The sequence below is a fragment of the Salvia hispanica genome, chromosome 6 (assembly GCF_029641045.1).
Source record: "Salvia hispanica isolate PSC_SH4W2 chromosome 6, Shi_PSC_v1, whole genome shotgun sequence".
In the NCBI taxonomy this organism is placed as follows: Eukaryota; Viridiplantae; Streptophyta; class Magnoliopsida; order Lamiales; family Lamiaceae; genus Salvia; species Salvia hispanica.
This window is the reverse complement of record NC_142697.1, coordinates 34640921-34661180: the sequence shown is the minus strand read 5'-3', so window position 1 is coordinate 34661180 and position 20260 is coordinate 34640921. Positions and strand designations below refer to the sequence as shown.

Genomic DNA, 20260 nt, shown 5'->3' with positions numbered 1-20260 from the left:
CTTAACCGCTCAAAATGGCTAACTGGATCTATCAACACAGGAGTTGATGGATCTACACTCTTCACTCACAGAACCAGAGAGAAGAAGTCACCGGAGAAGAAGATCGGCGAAGAACAGAGATGAGAGAGAGAGAATTCTAGAGAGAAGGCGGAGATCGAAGGCTGAAAAAAAGAGAGAGTGAACAATTAGGTCAGAATGTGAGAAGTCATCTGACTTATCTCACAACACAAACACAACTCCAGATCAACGGCTCAGGAGCATAATCCTCGTGGAGTTGCCACGCGGCAGCAATCAGTGCTCCCAGGTAAGTAACGGGCCAAACCAACAATTGGGCCATTACACAAGTTCTGGGCCTAGAATTAAATCAGCCCAAAGCTTTTAATTCACTGAGCCCAAACACCATTGGGGTCCATTTATCCCACACACACAAAGCTAAGTTGTCAGAAAAAGACGGTGCACTGAAGTTACGAAAACGACCACCATCTGGAATTCTCCCTTGCAGTTTGTTGTTGGAAACATTAAAATTTTCAAGACAACATAGATCTTCCAAGGACTTGGGTATTGATCCAGAAAGATTATTGTAAGATAAATCCAATGTTTTCAAACCTTTAACCTTTACCAACGATTGAAGAATGGATCCACTGAGAAAATTATTTGATAAGTCAAGAAACTCTAGTGTTTGGCAACCATCAATTGAGGTGGGAATATCACCTGAAAATTGATTAGAAGACAAGTCCAAAGAGCTAAGTAACTTGAAATTGCCAAGTTGAGATGACAATCGACCGCTCAAATGATTGGAGGACAAGCTCAAAGTTAGAAGGTCTGTGAGAGTCCAAAAGTTAGGAGGGACAGTTGAATTTAATTGGTTGAAACCCAAGTCGATGTCTCTCAAGGATTTAACACCACCCAAGCATTTAGGTATGGGACCCACAAGCCTGTTCATGCTTAGGTCCAACTCCCCCAAATGATTCATTTGGCAAAGTTGGTTAGGGATAGATCCTACCAATTGATTGCCACCAAGATATAGTCTTTGGAGTTGCTTCATTTTTCCAATTGTTGGTGGAATGAGTCCACTCAGCTGATTTTTAATCAAATTTAGAGTTAGCAAACTGCTCAAGTTTTCTATTTCAGAAGGAATGGCACCCATGATGTTGCAGTATGATGCTTCAAAAATCTCTAGAGATGAGGAAAAATTCCCAATTGAAGCGGGTAGGATGCCATTCAATGGATTGTTATTTACTGCGAGGTACTTCAAATGTCGACAGTTAGTTAATGAAGAGAGAAATGTTAATTCCTGAGTTGCAAATTCTGCTCCACTCAAATTGTTTTTCGAAAGGAGAAGTGATTGTAGGAGCTTCAAATTGCCGAAGTGGGGTATAGAGCCACTAAATGAGTTGTCATCCATCTCCAAGATGGTAAGTTTAGAAGCATTGGCGATAGTGCTCGGAATTGAGCCACTGAGTCTGTTTTGTCTCAGTAGAAGCTTTTCAAGATTGATTAGTGAGTTCCCCAAATCTGATGGAAGAGAACCTGAAAAGTCATTATATGTAAATTCTAAAACCTTCAAAATTGATACGTTGCATATGGAAGACGGGATCAATCCATATAAGGAATCGCTCGGCACAGAGAATATCTCAAGTATTGGTAGAGTGTCAATCTAGGGTAGTGATAAAATGCAAAAACTTACATACTGTACAAACTCAAAACTCCTCAACACATTTTCAATACTATATCAACACAGTGTGAAATTTCAAGATTTTAATGTAACACAGTATCAACATAATATCAACACAACATCAATCATTGACTACCGTTGAAATTCTGTTGACATTTTTCTGTTGATGCTTTTTTGTGATCTGTTGACAATTGAATTTTCAATGGTCAAGATCATAGTTTTGAGTTTGTACAATATTTAGAGTTTTCATTTGATCACATCCCCTTGTGGTAATATATGAAACTTTTAACAAAACTTATTTTTCCACCAACTTTTAACTTGGCAAATAATATCACGAATTTTAACTATCTGTGGTTTTTATTTCCCACCGGTGACGGAGTCTGGCTACTTTAAAATGGCATGGATGCCGAGTTTGTATACATCAACAATAACGAAATCATGAGTCCTGAATCAGACCCTAATTCATGAAGCTAACTTAGCATCCATGTTATTTTAATGTAGCTGGAACCCGTCGCTGTGGGAAATAACAACCACGGATAAAGTTCGTGATGTTATTTGTCAAGTTGATAGTTCGTGGGAAAGAATTTTTTTTTAAAAAATTCAATGATATTAGTGGCTAATTCCCTAATATAAATAGTATGTTATTATACGTACTCTAAGTGATAAAGTAATAACGGAACTTGCAATTCATCTACACATATTCATGATATTTTGTCAAATTGAACAAAAATCCTAGTACTTGTTTTCTTTAATTTTCTTAAATGGGGTAATATTTGATAAAGGATTTTCGTTATCATAAAAAGTGTTGAAAGTATCATGTATGGTAATACAATGGTTCTGACGCAAGAACTCTCTGAGCATGCTCATATTACCAATTGTACGAGGGATGTTGCCACTGAGATTGTTGTTTTCTAAGTTCAAGTTCTCAAGATTTTTGCACTTCCAGATATTCGAAGGAATAAGTCCTAGAAGAGCAGATACAATTCATAATACAAAGCTCATCGTTTTTTAAGCAAAATAATAATTGTAGCTAGAAGTTGATCAAAACAAAAATGTATCTTATCACATAAATGTAGACTGATTTGGCAATCAGACGATTAATAATTAACCAAAAACACGGAAGGTCTTAGTTTCAGGTTATTTTATAAAATTCGGATTTAAAGTTATTTTTAAATTATTTTATGCCATTCTTATTAAAATGACCTAAAAATTAACTAACAATGACCTAAAGTTCACATCCGTATGCTTTGGTTCTGCATTTTTGTATTAAGATTGAATTTTGCGTTAATAATAGCCACTATAAATAAATATCTATTAATGGTTATAACTTTTTGTATAAATAGACTATTTTTTCCTTAATAGAAAAGCAAACAATAGCTAAATTCAAAATCTAAAACAACAAAACATAAAAATTAATTAAATAAAAGTTTGAGCTTTTAGGCAAAGTTTTCATCTGGTCTTATTCATTTATATATATCATAATTGTACATAAAATTTTTTTGTTGTTTAGTTATCATAAGAAATATTATCTTCTATCTCTTAAAAATAAAAATAAAAACTATTTCAATTTTGGGCCATCTCTTAAATAATAGAAACTTTGTTAACTTTCCATTTTAAGAAGTGGACCATACAATTCAGTAACTCTATTGCACTATTTTTTCTCTTCATCTCTTTTACTTTACTTATTTTTTTCTTCCTCTCTCTCTTACCTTACCAATTCTTTTCTCTTATTTAACCAATTGTGGACAAAAACCCGTGCCACTTTAAAAGTTTCTATTTTTTAAATACGGAGGTAGTAATACAAAAAGAAAATTTTATAATGATGAATATTTTTGTAAAAAAATATAAGAACTAGCCGGACCAGATTAAAGTTTTCAATTGAGATCCGTAAATATATATCATAAAATTGATTTGATGAAGCTGCAAGTACGTGTGAACTTATTCTCCTTGCCCAACAGTTTTGACTCAACTTAATTGGGACGGAGGGAATACAAAATATATATAATAACCGGACCAGATTAAAGTTTTCAATTTTTGATATAATTTCTCATTACTTGAGATCTGTAAATGTATATCATAAAATTGATTTGATGAAGCAAGTACCTGTGAGCTTGTTGTTATTGAGATACAATATCTGGAGATTTTGGAAAATTGGGATACTTCCTGTCAAACTATTGTCATATAAACTCAAGAATGTCAAGGAAGACATGTTGGAGAGTGAAAATGGGATATCTCTTGTTAGAGAAGCGCCGTCAATATTTAATATCTCAAGCCTTGAAAGATTCCCTATTTCCGATGGAACTCCTCCTGTGATTGTTATACATCAATACAATCAATTTGATATATATAAATGTATCATTTATACTTTATGAATAAGAACCAATGACACGCAAGCATATGTATATAGTAAAGAAGAAATATTTGATGTAAATGTATCATTTCACATATTGAAGAAAGAAGAAATATTTGTACCTTGAAAACCACTATTGTACCCTAAGTACAACTTTGTAAGCATGCTCAATCTTCCAATATCACGTGGAATGTTTCCACTGAAATTGTAAGCATGCTCAAGATGTGTGCATTTCCATATATTTGACGGAATCTGCCCTTCAAGATTGTTCTTAGAGAGTGACAATATTTTGATGTTGGGCATATTATTGCACACATCAATTGGGAGCCGACCTGATAGGCTATTATTTTTAATTCTAATTTCGCTAAGTGAAGACACATTGAAAATACCATGTGGTATGTGCCCACTCAATTAATTATTATACAACTGTAATATTTGTAGCATGGAATTGTTAAATAAAGACTCGGGAATTGTACCTAAGAAAGAGTTATTGTACAGATAGAGTTCCTCAATTTGAGGTAAACTGCCCAACCATGTTGGTATTTTTCAGATGAATGAATTCACTCCCAAATTCATCACCTCCAAACGACGCAATTTAGATAGCTCAAAGGGTAACATCCCCCCAAAACTGTTGGAACTGATGTCCAAATATCTTAGAAACGTAAGGTTTCCGAGACGTGGAGCCACAGTTCCATCAAGGTCATATCGAGAGAGATTGAGAGCAGTGACACGGCCGTGTTTGAGGCCACACGACACACCAATCCAACTACAGACTGATGTGTTTTGCGACCAATTGGTGCTCAAGATAGCATTAGTGTCGGAAGTGATGGAGTTTTTGAAGGAAGTAAGTGCCTTTTTATCAGTGTCAGAATTCAAGGAGAAGGCAAAGCTATTCAATAGCAAGATGCAAAGAGCAAAGGGAAAAGTAAGACTCTCTATGAATTTGCTCCTTTGTTTCAGTTGACAGACCGTGTCCTCTGTGACAGATGATTTATAGTTTATGGAGTACTCTCTCCGTCTGCGAATAAGAGTCCTATTTCATTCTGGCACGAGTTTTAAGAAATGTTAAGAAAAGTAGTGGAAGAAAGTTAGCAAAATATGAGTTTCATTGGTATTATGTACTCCCTCCGTCCCAATAAATATGAAACATTTGGTTTCTGGCACAAGATTTTATGCAAGTGTTGTTTTGTGAGTTAATGAAGAGATAGTAAAGTAAGAGAGAGGAAAAAGTAGAGAGAGTGATGTTTCCATTTTAGGAAACGCTTCATTTTTAGTGGGACAACCCAAAAAGGAAAACGTTGCATTTCTAATGGGACAGAGGGAGATACTACCTCCATCCCCCAAATTTTGACACGGTTTGACCCGGCACGGATTTTAAGAAATGTAATGGAAAGTGTGTTGAAAAAGTTGGTGGAATATGAGTCCTACTTTTAAAGTATTAGTTTTATAATAAAATGTGAGTTGAAATTAGTTAGTGGAATATGGGGTCCACTACCAAAAATAGTAAAAAGTGAAGTGTGTCAAATTTTCAGGGACGGACCGAAATGGTAAACTGTGTCAAAATTTGGAGGACAAAGGTAGTATTAGTTTTAATGATATGTAGTGGAATGTGAGGCCTCTCTTTACCATTTATAGTCATTATTATAATTGTGGAATGTATTAACTGAATTATATTTCCTTTGAATCAATAATATTTTTCCTACAATGATCTCAGCATTACATAGTACTCTCTTTGTCCCAGCTAAATTGAGACATAACTTTTGGGCACGAAGATTAAGAAATTGTATTAAAAAATAGGAGTGATGAATAAAGTAGAAAAAATAATGAGAAAGTAAAGTAGGTGATGAAATACAGTAAGAATGAACAGATGTTTTGTTTTTTGTTATAAGAGGAAATGACTCAACTTAGTTGTCACATCCTAAAAAAATAATGCGACTCTATTTAGTTGGGACGGAGAGATTACTACTACTTAAGTTTCTAGATCTGAAATGATAGATATTTAAATCAAATATTTTTCACCACACATATATTTCCATAAGATATTTTCCATAACATGACATTGCATTATTGTAAAGTAGAAATTTCTATGTCTGTTGTTACTACAACATACATTGCATTATTGCAAAATTTGAATAAAGTTGAAAAACCAATGTAAACAATTTCCACACGACGCGGGTCGTCGTTGACTCCACTTGTGTCACACTTTTATTTTTATTAAAAACATTAATGTAATCAAATATACTAGATAATAGAACTACTTTATTATGTGGTAGTATCAATTAATTTCACAAATATAAAAATAAATAGATAAAATTCCACAGATTGTATGCACGCAAATTGTAAGGCCTATTAAGAAAGTGTATATTATGGATAACAATCACGTTCCTGTGTTTGAAAAAAAAAATATAAAGAATAATTTTTTGAGTTCGGACATGGTATAAATTATTAGAGATGTGTGATGGATCTGAAGTTAATATAAATGAATGGAGATAGTTTAATTGAAACTGTTTCTAGTCCACGCTGTATGTAACATATGTTGAAATCCAAAAATAAGTCATACTCCCACTGTCCCTCATTATGAGTAACACTTTGACCGGACACGGATTTTAAGAAATATAAAAAAATGTTAGTTGAAAAAGTTAGTGTAATGTGGGACCCACTTTTTTATATTGGTTTTATAATAAAATGTGAGTGAAATGAGTTAATGGAATGTGGGACCTACTTACCATTTATGGTAAAAATGAAGTGCTATTCCTAATTGGGGACGGACCAAAATAGAAATTAGCAACTCTTATTCGAGAACGGAGGGAGTATCATTTTCAATATAGCCCAAATTTAACTTGCCCATATTTTAAGGTGGGAAAGGTTTTGGGCTTTTGGCATAGTAACTTCAATAGGATTTCAGTAATTAGAATGATCCAAATATTTTAACTCTCTCAATCCCCGTTAAAATGACCCCTTTCATTTTTTGCATGTGTTTTATAAAAATCATAATAAATAGTTAACGTGTAAATTATATTAAGAGAGATAATAATATGGAAGAGACTCTCTTTTACATTATTGTTTTTCATACTTTAGGTTTCTTTTACTATTTATTATGTTTTTTTCAAAAACGAAAAGGGTCATCTTTAATGAAACTGAGGGAGTATTAAAAAATCTTGGAACTTGGTAAAAAGAGAGCAATTCATTCATACATATAATTTTGAATTAATAAAAAATTTTTAAAAAAAAATCAATATAGAGCCGGTAATATTGAGCATGCCATGCGTCGCGATGATTTTTATGCTGACCCCCCCACCTGCTTGAGATATTGTCATGAAAATTGTTGTAAAATATAAATTTTAGTGTCATTAAAACAATTTTAGTGTCAACAATTTTAGTGGCAATATAAACTTTAATTCATTCATACATATAACAGATGATAATTTATGGGGGGTCGCGTGGGGTCAGCCGACCCCACCACCAGCTCCCGCGACCTGCCGTAAAATACCCTCCAGCAGCCTCCGGCCCGGCCCACGGCATCCAAACCCCTGCCCCGTCGCCTCAGTTCTTCTGATTATCGCCGCTGATTTCTAAGCTGTAAAAACTTCCGCTCCAGCGTATTAGTATTGATTATGCTATTTCATATTTAGATTAATGAAAAAAAAAATCCAAAAATCCAATTTCAATGCATTTATTTTATAAAACATTGCAATTCCTTTGTTAAAAAATTGACAGACTGTCCCCTCTACAAGAGATGATTTATAGTTATGAGTTCTGATAATTTATGGAGTATTATTTACTCTATATTTTAAATCAGAATTATTTCATTTTTTTATTTATCAAAGTAGTCTTCGTTGATTTGAGTCTTCGTCAATCGTCAATTTATATTCGTCCAAATATACTTGTGGATAATTGCATTACATCTATTTTGACTAATTTTAAAGTGCTAACGTACATCCAATCACGTGCTGCCACGTGGCACGAAAAATGCAATATTATATACAGAAAAATGCAATATGCATTTGCAAAAGTTATAATTGAATTTCGACAGATTGCATTTTTGTTATATGCAGATTGCATTTTTTATTGTTGAGTTTTGCATTTTCGATATTGACTGTTTAATTTGCATTTTATATCAATACGGATTGCATTTATATATGTGAAAATGCAAAACTTAACAATATAAAATGCAATTTATGTGAAATGCAAAACTTAACAATAAAAAATGCAATTTTTCTATAACTAAAATGCAATCTGCGGAAATACATGAACAACTTCACAAATGTGTATTGCATTTTTATATATAAAATATTGCATTTTTCGTGCCACGTGGCAGCACGTGGTTGGATGTACGTTAGCATTCTAATTAAGGATGCGCCCTAGTGTTCCCCTATATATATATATATATATATATATATATATATATATATATATATATATATATATATATATATATATATATATGTTTCTCTAGAATATTCAAATCAAATATTTATCACCACACATATTTTCCATAAGATATTTTCCATAAAAACTTAAAGTTTCTCTGTCTGTTGATACAACAAAATGACATTGAATATTGCAACGTAGAAATTTATATGTAGTAACCAAATTTGGATGGATTATGCTGAAAAATCAATGGAAACATTTCCACTCTGTATTTAAAGGTGTCAAGTGGGCCGGGCCGGCCCAGCCTGGCCCGGGTCCGGCGAGGCCCAGCGACTTTTCAGCCAGTCCGGCCCAGGCCCATGTTTGTGGCGGGCCGGGCCGGGCTGGGCCTGGGTTTTATTTATAAATAATGGGCCCAGCCCGAGCCCGGGCCCAGTTGGTAAGTGGGCCGGGCTGGGCCGGTCCTGGGCTGGGCCAAGTTCAAAATTTTTATTGTGCTAGATAAATATTAATTTTTCTATATTGGAATAGTATATAGTGTATAATGATTTATAAATATATATTTCCACAAAATAAGGAATCAAGATTTTGCTACAATTTAATATATTCCCAAAAAATTTGTGTATTAATGTTATAGATTACACACGTAAATGTTACATTATCCCACAAAATTAGAATCATGACGCACTATAATTATGGAACTATTTTTAATTGAGATATATGAAGTAAAAACTAATACTATCTATAATTATGCAAATCAATTAACCATTGAATTATGCAAATCAAATGTGTTTATGGAAATCAAACTTGTTATAAGTTTTAGTTTAGGTTGAGTAATTAATTAATTGATTATTTTTTGCATAATATCATTAATAAAAAATTTATGAAAACATAAAAATATAAAATAATCATGCATCTAACAATATATTAATAGAAATGAATATGCATGAAATAATATCCAATCTTCATTGTTTATACTCATATAGTCATATGCATATATACTAATACTACTACCGTAAGGCATACACATTAATGCATATTACAATTTGCATATAAATAGTAATATAGATAAGTAGTCATCACTATTCACTATAATTAGGGAGCTATATATGATAGAGATAAATTATTAACAACTAATCTCTATAATTATGCATATCAAAATAATTATACCACAATCAATTTTAGGATCCTCTATTTTTTTAAAAAAATAGTCAATACTACTCTATAAATATGAAAATCAAATTTATTAGTATAAGTTTTGATTTAAGTTGAGTAATAATTGATTAATTGAATATTTTTGCATAATGTTATTAATAAATAGTAGATATGGACATGTCATTAGTATATTATTATGTTATCCATAATTAAAACAATTGAAAGAACAAACAAATATAGGAGTAGTAGTATAAAACCAAGCAAATAATTAGATTCTGCCGGGCCTGGGCCGAGCCTGGGCCTGGGCCGGGCTTCGAGTGGGCCTGGGCTCGGGCCGGTCCTGGGTTTGTAAAAAGGCCCAATTGGAGCACAATTCATCTACTCGGCCCAGCCCAAGCCCGCTTCATTTCATTGGCGGGCCGGGCCTGGGCCGGCCCATACCGGGCTTGGGCCGGGCTGGGCTGGGTCGACCCGGCCCATTTGACATCTCTAACTGTATTACGTGATCAACAGGGCAAACCACGCGGGTCGTCGTTGACTACACTTGTCACACTTATGTAAACAAATTCTTCATTCGTCCATGAAATTTTGTCACAATTTTCCATTTACAACGGTCTCACAAATTTGTCACATTTCATTTTTTACCTTTTCTGGTAGTGGACACGCATTCTACTAATTTATTCACACTCATATTTTATTATAAAACTAGTACGTTAAAAGTAGAACTCATGTCCTACCAACTTTTTCAACCCACTTTCTATTACATTTTTTAAAATCCATGTACGTCCGGTCAAACTATGATAAAATCTAAGGAACGGAGGGAGTATACTAGATAATAGAACTACTCCATTATGTGGTATAAATTAATTTTGCTGCTATAAATTAATTTCACAAATATAAAAATAAATAGATAAAATTTGATAACTTGTATGCACGAAAAATTGCAAGGTTATTAAGAAAGTACTAATTGAAACCCAAGTTAAAATATACCACAGGAAGTAAAAATTACAGAAATCAAATTACAGACATGTAACAGTACTCCCTCCATTCCAAAGAAGATGACACACTTGGGAGATAACACGAGATTTTAGGAAATGTTTTGTGTGTCAAGTGGTGAGAGAAAATATGATTTTTTAATTGATATGAGAGGAAATTTTTTCTAAAAGAGGAAATATGACATATTTTGTGGGAAAAACTAAAAAGGAATGTGTGGCAACTACTATGGTACGGAAGGAGTAGTAATACACTAGGGCCTTATAAAAGAAAGTCAAAAATTCCAGTCCTGGGCCTAGTAAAAACATAAGAAAGTTTTCAAAAATTCCTCAAGCCCATTTTGTTTTGTTTAGCCCACTTTTGGAAGAATCAAATAAATCTTGCGTGCGATTCTATTATCAATCAATTCACCTCAACTCTTTGGAACTAATATAATTGGACAATCAATTCAGAAATCAATTTCAATTAATCCCAACGGTATATAGTATATATACGTTTCATTCTCTTCCACAATCTGAACACTTTCAATTAATCAGAGAATAGAGAACTAGAAGATAAAGTGAAGCAAAAGGAGCTGCAATTACACAAGATAGGTAATCACAAACTTGAATTTCTTTGTGCATAATTGCATATACAACACTTAGCATTAACAAACAGATGGATGTATAGTTCTCGACTAAATTTTTTTTTGTTGGGCCTTCATTTTGCTAGACTCAATAATTCTTTTGAGCTTGAGTAATTTTCGGTCCGCAAAATAAAAGTAAACAAAATGTAAGAGCATTCACAGAAGTCAACGATATCCCTTCATTCCATAACTATACTATTCATGGCCATCTCTACTTTTTGCCCCCCATCCTTCCTTATCTAAGAAACAACATCCACAATCATTCATTTCTTAACAATCCCTTCACTATTCATCAATATCACTATTTTATTTATTTTATTTTTTCATAATAAATTTAATTTTAAATTAAATATTATATTAAAATTATAAAAATAAAATTTCATTGATAAAACCATAATTCCATAATAGGAGGATAAAAAATGAAAAAAAAGGGGGAAAAACATTAATATTTGGAGAAGTGGAAATTTTTTAACCAATTTAAATATTTCTTTGTTTAAAAATATCAAAATTTAAATATGTGGCCTGCCAAAATGGGATCCTCCATCAATAACTGAAGACCATTTGTGACGGTGCACCCTCATCAGCCTCCCTTAACCATCCCGTCCCAACGGGACGGGTCAAGAATGGTTAAGCGACACCATTGTGGATGCTCTTAATGTTTAGGCTAGCTAATTAATTGTTGGAGCTGATTAGTTAATTCCGGAGACGACAATTTAATTTCGTGAGTAATCAATTTAAAGAAATTATTAGTATTTTTGAATTCATTAATTCAATTTATTAAATTTTAAGAAAGAAATTAAGAGAGTGCGGAGAGGGTACGAAACCTGAGCCGCTGCTCTGTTTCCGGCCCAATACTATATAATTTTATGTATTTTATCACTCTTTTTAATATTTCCTAAATTGAGCAGTAATTTGATATTAACGATTTGTTTCCACCCTCAGAAACGTGCTTATGTAGAAACGTTCCAATTTATAACTAGAAAAATCAATTGATGAATTGGCTTTGTCAGGTATGCCAATGCCTAATTGACAGTGTTTGGCGTATATATTAGTAATAATTTTGGTTGAGTATTGAACATTTTTTTGGCTTTGTGGCTCTTTTTTTATCATATCTGGTAAAACTCATCATCGGTATAAAATAAAAAATTGTTGAGTATTATGTTAAGATCTTCGTCTTGACATGATCGAAAATACTCAAGCATCGATTAAACTCATCTTTTTTTACCGAGTATAAATAAATATTTTTTTTTAAATTATAGGGCAGAGAAATTATTAGATGTAAACTGCAAAAAGTAAGCCAATAAGCTCATAAATTATTAATAATTAGTCCAAAATGAATTCTACATCAGTTTACAAGTTGATTGAGCAGCTGTTACTATTAGGGAAAGACTTTATCTTTAGGTGTGATAGTAATCCATTCTAATTTGTCTAGGTTGGACACCAATGCATGCTATTTGCATCTTTGAGATAAGAAATAAATTGTCATAAACTGAGATAAGGCATAAATTATATATCCACTTTTGACGTTTGCCTTAGTTATATGTGATAAGTATGATCTTGTAACTTAAGTAAGATTATTGAAGGATAAATATACATTGGTTCTTCTTCAATTTAACATTAATTTGTTCGTGTTACATGCATTAATTGACCAACTTAATTGTGCAAATTACACTTGTGTTTAAAACTTTTGCCAGTGAGTGTTTTTTTTTTTGCTTTCGTTTTTTTGCGAGCTTTTATTCCGAATAACAAAACTCATGTTAGAATAAATTCACTATATTTTAAATTTTTAAGTTAGGGCCGTGTGTAACTTCAATTTTTCATTTACATTTATGGTATGGGAAAATTTCAAATTACATAATTACAAGTAGTAGTACTTTTCATCGACCCTATGTATAGTAATGTCGTTAAATAATTTGACTCAAAAGGCCCCCCCACGTCTCACACGATCCTTTTTCACTTACGATTAACGTGTGTACATTATTGTAACACCCATGTAATATGTAGAAATTTGTCTGAAAATTATTTCGGACATGAATTTTAATAAAGTAATGTTTAATGAGTTAAAAGGAAATAATATAAAGTAAAAAAATAGAATAAATAAATAAAAATAGAAAATAAAATTTAAAAATTTAAAAGAATTAGTGCTATACTCCCTCCATCCCATAGAATACGTCATTTAGGATTGACACATGTTTTAATACGTAACTGGTAAAGTTTGAGAGAAGGAGAGAAAATAGTTGAAATTGTATAGTGGAAGATGAAGCCCATGAATAATTAAATACGAAAGAAAGGAGAAAAAGATTGTAATAAATAGATACGAACTATTTCTATAGGACATACGAAAAAAGAAATATGCTATATTTATATTAAATAGAGGAAGTAATTTTTATTGAAAGAGAAGAGAAGTCACTATTAGGAATATGAATCGCTTATCTTGGAGTGTATTATGTATTTAATCGCGGCTGCTGCTTACATGTATATTAGCAATGCATTAACAATTGAAAACGCGAAGGATTTTGAGGGTCAAATAACAAGTAAATACTATTGAATTTTAATTTAACTTGAAAACGTGGAGTATTTTGTAGGATATGGAAAATAAACATTTTTAGCTAAGCTAGGCCATGAAGATGATGATGACCAAACGTAAAAGTTCACAAAGAAATTAATAATTCAACTTGTATGTGTGATTGCTTTCAGTATTAATGCCTACATATTTGGAGATTATAGAACTTTATAGTACTAATTTTCAATCCAATTTTAAATAGTGCACACGTATTTTGGAAATGATTAATCTTAACACCATTTTCAATCCAATTTGGTGATAACGAGGAATAGATACAAATATTTTAAATTAATCTTCTATTTATAGATAAGATTAATTAATTTATGGTTGTGGTCATTTTATTTTTTAAATAATCACTTATATTTTATTATTAATTTATCTATTCATTCCAAGTAAACTATTAATTTAAATTAATTTTCTACTTATGTATATGAAGGGAGTACCATAATACTCCGTGTATACTAATTGTTCACCCTACTTTCGAATTTATTAACTTTATATGATAAAAGTGAAAATAAATTCGAAAAATATATTTGCAGAGTCGTTAATTTGGTCCAATAAACTCTTGATAATAAATAAAAAATTCAACTACAGTATAGTACTACTAAATAAAATAAGATAAAAATGGTACATGGATGTTGGACAAAAAAAGTGAACATGTGAATAAAATTGGAACTAAACCAGTACATATTTTTATCCAATTTAGTCCCCTAAACTATAACATACTCCATATAGCTTGGAGATCATTGTCCAACAAAATCAACAATAAAATCATGATTATTCTCACTATTTTATTCTATTTGAATATCATATTTTATCCCATGAATGTCTAGCTTAGAAGTTGGAAAAGTTTTCATATGTATTAAGTTTAAAATATTAATATTACACTAAACCATATACTCCATATTTCTATCAAAATAGTTTACTTAATTGCAATATTCTTATAAATGATTTTAGTCGTAAAATCTGTATAGTTAGTTAAACGACAAAAACTAATAACATTCTGAATGCTTTAATTAAAATCCATAATATAATATTTTATTAAATAGATTATTAATGTTTTTTAAAAGGAATAAATTGTTTAATATAAACTTAAACAACCATTTAGATGCAAAAGTAAACTATCTGTTTATACTATTGTAACTAGCTACTGTATGGTCGGTCACATATAGTAGTTCAATTTAAAATTTTAATTCAATTGAACTGTCTTCCATTATAGTACTCTTCGCATCATGAGAATTGTTATAGTTCATGTTACATAAAATTAATTAATTTGGTTTTACATGTCATCAATTATTAGTCCATCTAGAAAATTAATTTAAACATGAATTCAAATAATTATTTTTAACTGTTAAAAGATTTTTAGTTTATACATAATATGGTGAATTGGTGATTATAAAAACTGGAATACTTGAAATTATTGAAACTTATTATACGTTTCTTCTGAAATAAATTTGTAAGTACGAACCCAAGACATGCAACGTGTAACATTAATAATTTTCAACATGCGTAAGATGGGAAACGTTATCCATATTCCAGAAATCTTAATATAATACTGCAATAAATCAAAACATGAGAGATGGTAGGCTATGTACAAATTTGATTTACAATTTGGTCTCCAACATTATCAAATTTACATCAAATCACCACTGGATTAATTTTTCCATGTGTTAATAACTTAATATAGGGGTCTAATTAAAATTCAACGTTTTTCTTCTGCACTTCAAACTTAAAAGAAAAATGATATACATATGCCTAAAATCAAGAGCTTATCCAAATATTAATTCGGTACGACAAAGCAGGTGTATAAAGATCAATTATGAAACAACAATCTCACAAAGTAAATTAAAAATTGAAAAAAAAATACTTCCTGATTTGAATTTCAAAACAGTTATACTACCAAACAAAAATAAATTTGAATATATAAAATAAGAATAATTGTTGTATTCAAATTTGAAAATCTACGATAAATTCATAGGTTTTTTAAATGAGTTTGTGAGCTTTACATGAGGCGAAAATTTAATTATTATCAGCTCGTCATTTTTCACAAGAAATTTAGTATTGTTTCTATAATAACAAATTCATCTGTTAAAGTTAAGGAAATATCTTCATAACACATAATATCTTCCTAGCTACAAATAGCTTAGAATTTTCATGCATTAGATCACCATATTTCCCTTCTTCAGTTGTGGCTATAAATACATCAATTCTATTCCATAACAAAATCACACTTCTCAAAACACACAAACACAATATACACACACCACACACAAATACAGTAAGAATGTTGCTAAGCAATATCAAGTTTCCCTTGGCAAAGTTCCCCAAAACTATTGATCATAACCACTTCCCCTTTTCCAATATCAATAGTGTTGGAAATAAGAATGTTTTGTCAAGTGGAAGAAAGTTCTTTATGATGGATACACCTACTTCAACTCTCCTTGTCACCCTCTTGAGGCAGAGCTGCATCATCAAGAATTCAATGCAGCAGCAGATACTGGGATAGGAATTCTTCCTTTTTTCCACGGGAAGAACATCCTTCTCACCGGTGCCACCGGCCTTCTTGGAAAAGGTATATTTTTATTAATATTGTGTTTGATATTTTGATATTTTACGCATGCTTATATTGATATTTATACATGTATTACATCTGTATAATATGATTCATATGTCGAGATATTAACGATTTTCAAAATATATTAGCATCCAAAAAATATAACTCCCTCATTCCCACAATATGAGTCGTATTTAGTTGTGGCACGAGTTTTAAAAATATAAAGAAAAGTGAGTTGAATAAGTAAGTGAAGTACCCCATCAATCCCACTTTAGGAGTCCCAGTTGAGTTCGACACGCGTTTTAAGAAATGTAAAGGAAAGTTGGTGAAAAAAGATAGTGGACTGTGGGTTCTACTTTTTTATATTAGTTTTATAATAAAATGTGAGTAGAAAAAGGTTATTGGAATATGGGGCCTAATACTATTTATGGAATATTCTAACCGAGACTCCTAAAGTGGGAAATGGTAAACCGGGACTCCTAAAATGGGACGGAGGGAGTATATGTATTAGTTTTATAATAAATGTGAGTGAAATAAGTTAGTGGAATATATAACCTACTTACCATTTATGATAAAAGTGAATAGGACTCTTATTATGTGACAGACTTAAATGGCAAAATATGATTCTTATTGTGTGACGGAGGGAGTACTTATCAAATTTCTTAATCCGAACATATGCAATAATGATGACATTAGAATCCTTGTAAAATCACCTTCAATATGATTTGTGAAAATAAATTAAATCAAGAATATGTAGAATTAAAAGTTTTGGATTAGTTTTGGTGAAAAAGTCAATATTTTAAAAACAAGACCTATAAGTGAACCAGTATAGATATTAGTACATGGTCAACTACTGCAGCACTATATAATATATATAAAAAATATAAAATCCATTTTTTGATATTTATGTTAGTACTATACACACACAACTTATATCTTACATATATGTACTTGTTTTATTTGATCAGTTCTTGTGGAGAAGATATTAAGATCAATGTCTGTGGGCAAAATCTACTTACTGATCAAGGCCAAGGACAAAGAGGCTGCATCTACCAGATTAACAAATGAAGTGAGTTCTTACCAATTTCAAAATGCTTGTAATAATATTTATATACTACTCCTATTTAACATAATTCCTTTGAATGTTTTTAGATAACAAACTCGGACTTATTCAAAACTCTGAAGGAAGAACTTGGGGATTCCTACGAAACCATGATACGAGAGAAGCTGATACCTATTGCCGGAAATATCTGTGAACCGAATCTCGGAATGGATTCTCAATCTATTGCTCAAGTTCGAAAAGATGTCGATGTCATAATCCAATCTGCAGCTTCCACAGTCTTGAATGACAGGTTCGTTTAGTTCATTTTTCTCGTTTCTTGTCAGAGAGAATCATCTCAAATACGAATGACAATCCCTCCGTTCACAATGAAATGGTCTTTCATTTTGTTCTGTCCACAAAAATGAGTCCATTTTAGTTTTGGTAACATAGGCATAGCCCATCACATTTTTCTCTATAAAAGTTATATCTTGATCAATATGTTAATTTGGTTGATTTTAATTGGTTTCATTTTAGGATTAGGGTTAAGATATAGATTTAAAAGATGTGTATTTTGGAGAAATCACACGTATTTTGGAGAATGAAATAAACTTGTCTATATATTTTGATAATAGGTATGACTTGTTGGTGGATGCAAACATGAGTGCCCCCCAACGATTGATGAGGTTTGCAAAGACATGCAATAATCTCACTCTCTTTGCGCATATTTCTACTGGTACGCGCAATTCTCTTTTAACAGATTAGTCTTTGGAAAATATTCTCTTATTTGGTCTATCACAAATTTACTACTAGTATTAATTTGAAATTGAAATGACAGCTTATGTTAGTGGAAAAAGAGAAGGGTTGATCATGGAAAAGCCATTTATAATGGGAGGGAATGGAAGAAAGGAGGAATATTGTGTTGAATCAGCCCTACTTGACTTAGTTGAGGAGAATAACTTGATTCTCAAATTATCATCTTCTTCCTCTACCCAACATGATCTTACCAAAAATCTCAAAAGGCTTGCCCAAGACAGGTATACTACAATTCATTTATTCTTATATTTACTTATGCAAATGCATCATAAGAGAATGATTGAACTGATTGTAAAACACAAAAACCCCAGTTTCTTGAATTCAAAATTTATTATTAATAATATAAAATTAATTGCATAACAACTAAAATGCTAATTATAAGTGGTTTGAAAACCACAGGAACTCAAAAGGAAATCAAATTCATTGTACATCACGTTATAGCGATGACTTTGATTCCTTGGTCAGTTTTGCAAGCCCATTGCGAATTTCAGGTTATTCTGGCATGGTTAATGTGTCCAGTATTGTCCATTGGAACTTCAACATATATCCAATAAATCTCGATAAACTTCATGTACTTTTTTTTATCGTTGAGATATAAGTATTTACCTATTTTGGATATGATAATGTAACAGAGCAACGGAATTTGGATGGCATAATTCATATCACATGACTAAAGCTATGGGAGAAATGGCTCTTGATGAAATAAGAGGAGATGTGCCTTTGCTTATTATAAGGCCCACTGTTATTGAAAGCACCTATAGAGACCCTTTCCCTGGATGGATACAAGGAAATAGGTATTTATCTAGCTAACTAATTTAATTTCCAATATTTATTTTGCATCATTTTTAATGATAATTGAATTTAGGATGTTTGATCCTGTCATTATGGCCTATGGGAAAGGACAACTACCAGGGTTTTTTGGAGACTCTCAAGTGGTCATGGATGTTGTAAGTTCAAGTCATTATTAAATGGAATTAATTAGAATGGATTTTTTTGGTCAATAGTTTCATTAAGAAATAGTATTAATTTTTTTTATCCTAATCAGATACCAGTAGATATGGTAGCAAATACAACAATTGCAGCTATTGCAAAGGAGGGAAACATGCATAGGCCACAGCCACAACCTAGTGTTTACCATGTTGCATCTAGTGCTACAAATCCTCTATTATATTCTGATTTTTTTGAATACCTTTTCCACTACTTCAACTCAGCTCCTCTTATCCCATCTCAAAAAATTTCAAGAATTAAATATTTTGACAATTTCCAAGATTTCTCTGAATACACAAGAAATTCAATCAATGGTGATGAGAAGATGACTCTAAAATCCCGAAATCAAGCTAAAGCCAAAGTTGCATATGCCAACAAACTTTGCAAGCTGTATGAGTTCATAGGATTTTTCAGTGCAAGGTACATTATCTTGATTAACATTGGGTCTGGATTTCTTAGAGAATTTTGTACATATAAATCAATATATTTAAAATATATATTATTGTTCAGGTTTGACACATCGAACACAAAGAAGTTAATTGAAGCAATGTCAAAGGAGGAAAGAGTTAGCTTTGAAGTGGATGCAAGCAATATAGAGTGGAAGAAGTACTTTGAGGAAATTCATATTCCTGGTTTGATAAAACATATGGTCAATGGCTCTATGTAAATCATTTGTATAAAAGTTATTTTGGTAATATACTTATATGTATGATTGTCTCCGTTGTTTCTCAAATTATTTTGGTAATAATATGTTTTGTGAAACTAATGCTTTGGATTGGATCTTAAACTCTTTCAATTGGTGTTTGCATACTGTTAGATAAGTTTTGACTAGCTAGATAAGTTTTGTAATATTTATTTTTAAATAATCAAGATAATCATTTTTGAATATAGAATATCCGATTTTATAAATATAACACAAATCTATAGTATTGAATTATATAAATAACAATAATGCTTAATAAGCTCATATTTTAATATAATAAAAGAAAAATATTGAGGAAAAAATACAGAAAATTTGGCAGATAAATATTGAAAGCTATAAGAAACCCTAATTCATAGTCTCTTTGCAAGATTACTTCACAAATCTACCACCAGAAATCACGACAGGCATCCTCTCACGCCTCCCTCTCTG

The 20260-nt window shown here is 31.6% G+C and overlaps 2 protein-coding genes across 4 annotated transcripts; one reads left to right on the top strand and one right to left on the bottom strand.

The window, feature by feature from the left end:
- Positions 1 to 349: 349 nt before the first annotated feature.
- Positions 350 to 4974, bottom strand: LOC125204978 (uncharacterized). 3 transcript variants are annotated; one of them, XM_089060203.1, is made up of 4 exons: positions 4502 to 4974; positions 4148 to 4357; positions 3779 to 3982; positions 350 to 1530 (listed from the first exon to the last, which is right to left on the bottom strand). In XM_089060203.1, exons 2-4 carry the CDS (start codon positions 4326 to 4328, stop codon positions 365 to 367), a joined length of 1551 nt encoding a protein of 516 aa, XP_088916329.1. In that variant the 5' UTR covers positions 4329 to 4357; positions 4502 to 4974; the 3' UTR covers positions 350 to 364. The 3 variants fall into 3 exon arrangements, with proteins under 3 accessions (XP_088916329.1, XP_047959715.2, XP_088916330.1); XM_048103758.2 differs by having other exon boundaries at positions 4148 to 4974; XM_089060204.1 differs by lacking the exon at positions 4148 to 4357 and having other exon boundaries at positions 4502 to 4973.
- Positions 4975 to 15987: 11013 nt separating this feature from the next.
- Positions 15988 to 19915, top strand: LOC125206701 (fatty acyl-CoA reductase 2, chloroplastic-like). Its single transcript, XM_048105941.2, has 9 exons — positions 15988 to 16304; positions 17255 to 17355; positions 17439 to 17638; positions 17961 to 18061; positions 18164 to 18362; positions 18774 to 18935; positions 19007 to 19088; positions 19187 to 19548; positions 19639 to 19915. Exons 2-9 carry the CDS (start codon positions 17281 to 17283, stop codon positions 19793 to 19795), a joined length of 1338 nt encoding a protein of 445 aa, XP_047961898.2. The 5' UTR covers positions 15988 to 16304; positions 17255 to 17280; the 3' UTR covers positions 19796 to 19915.
- The last annotated feature ends 345 nt before the right edge of the window (positions 19916 to 20260 follow it).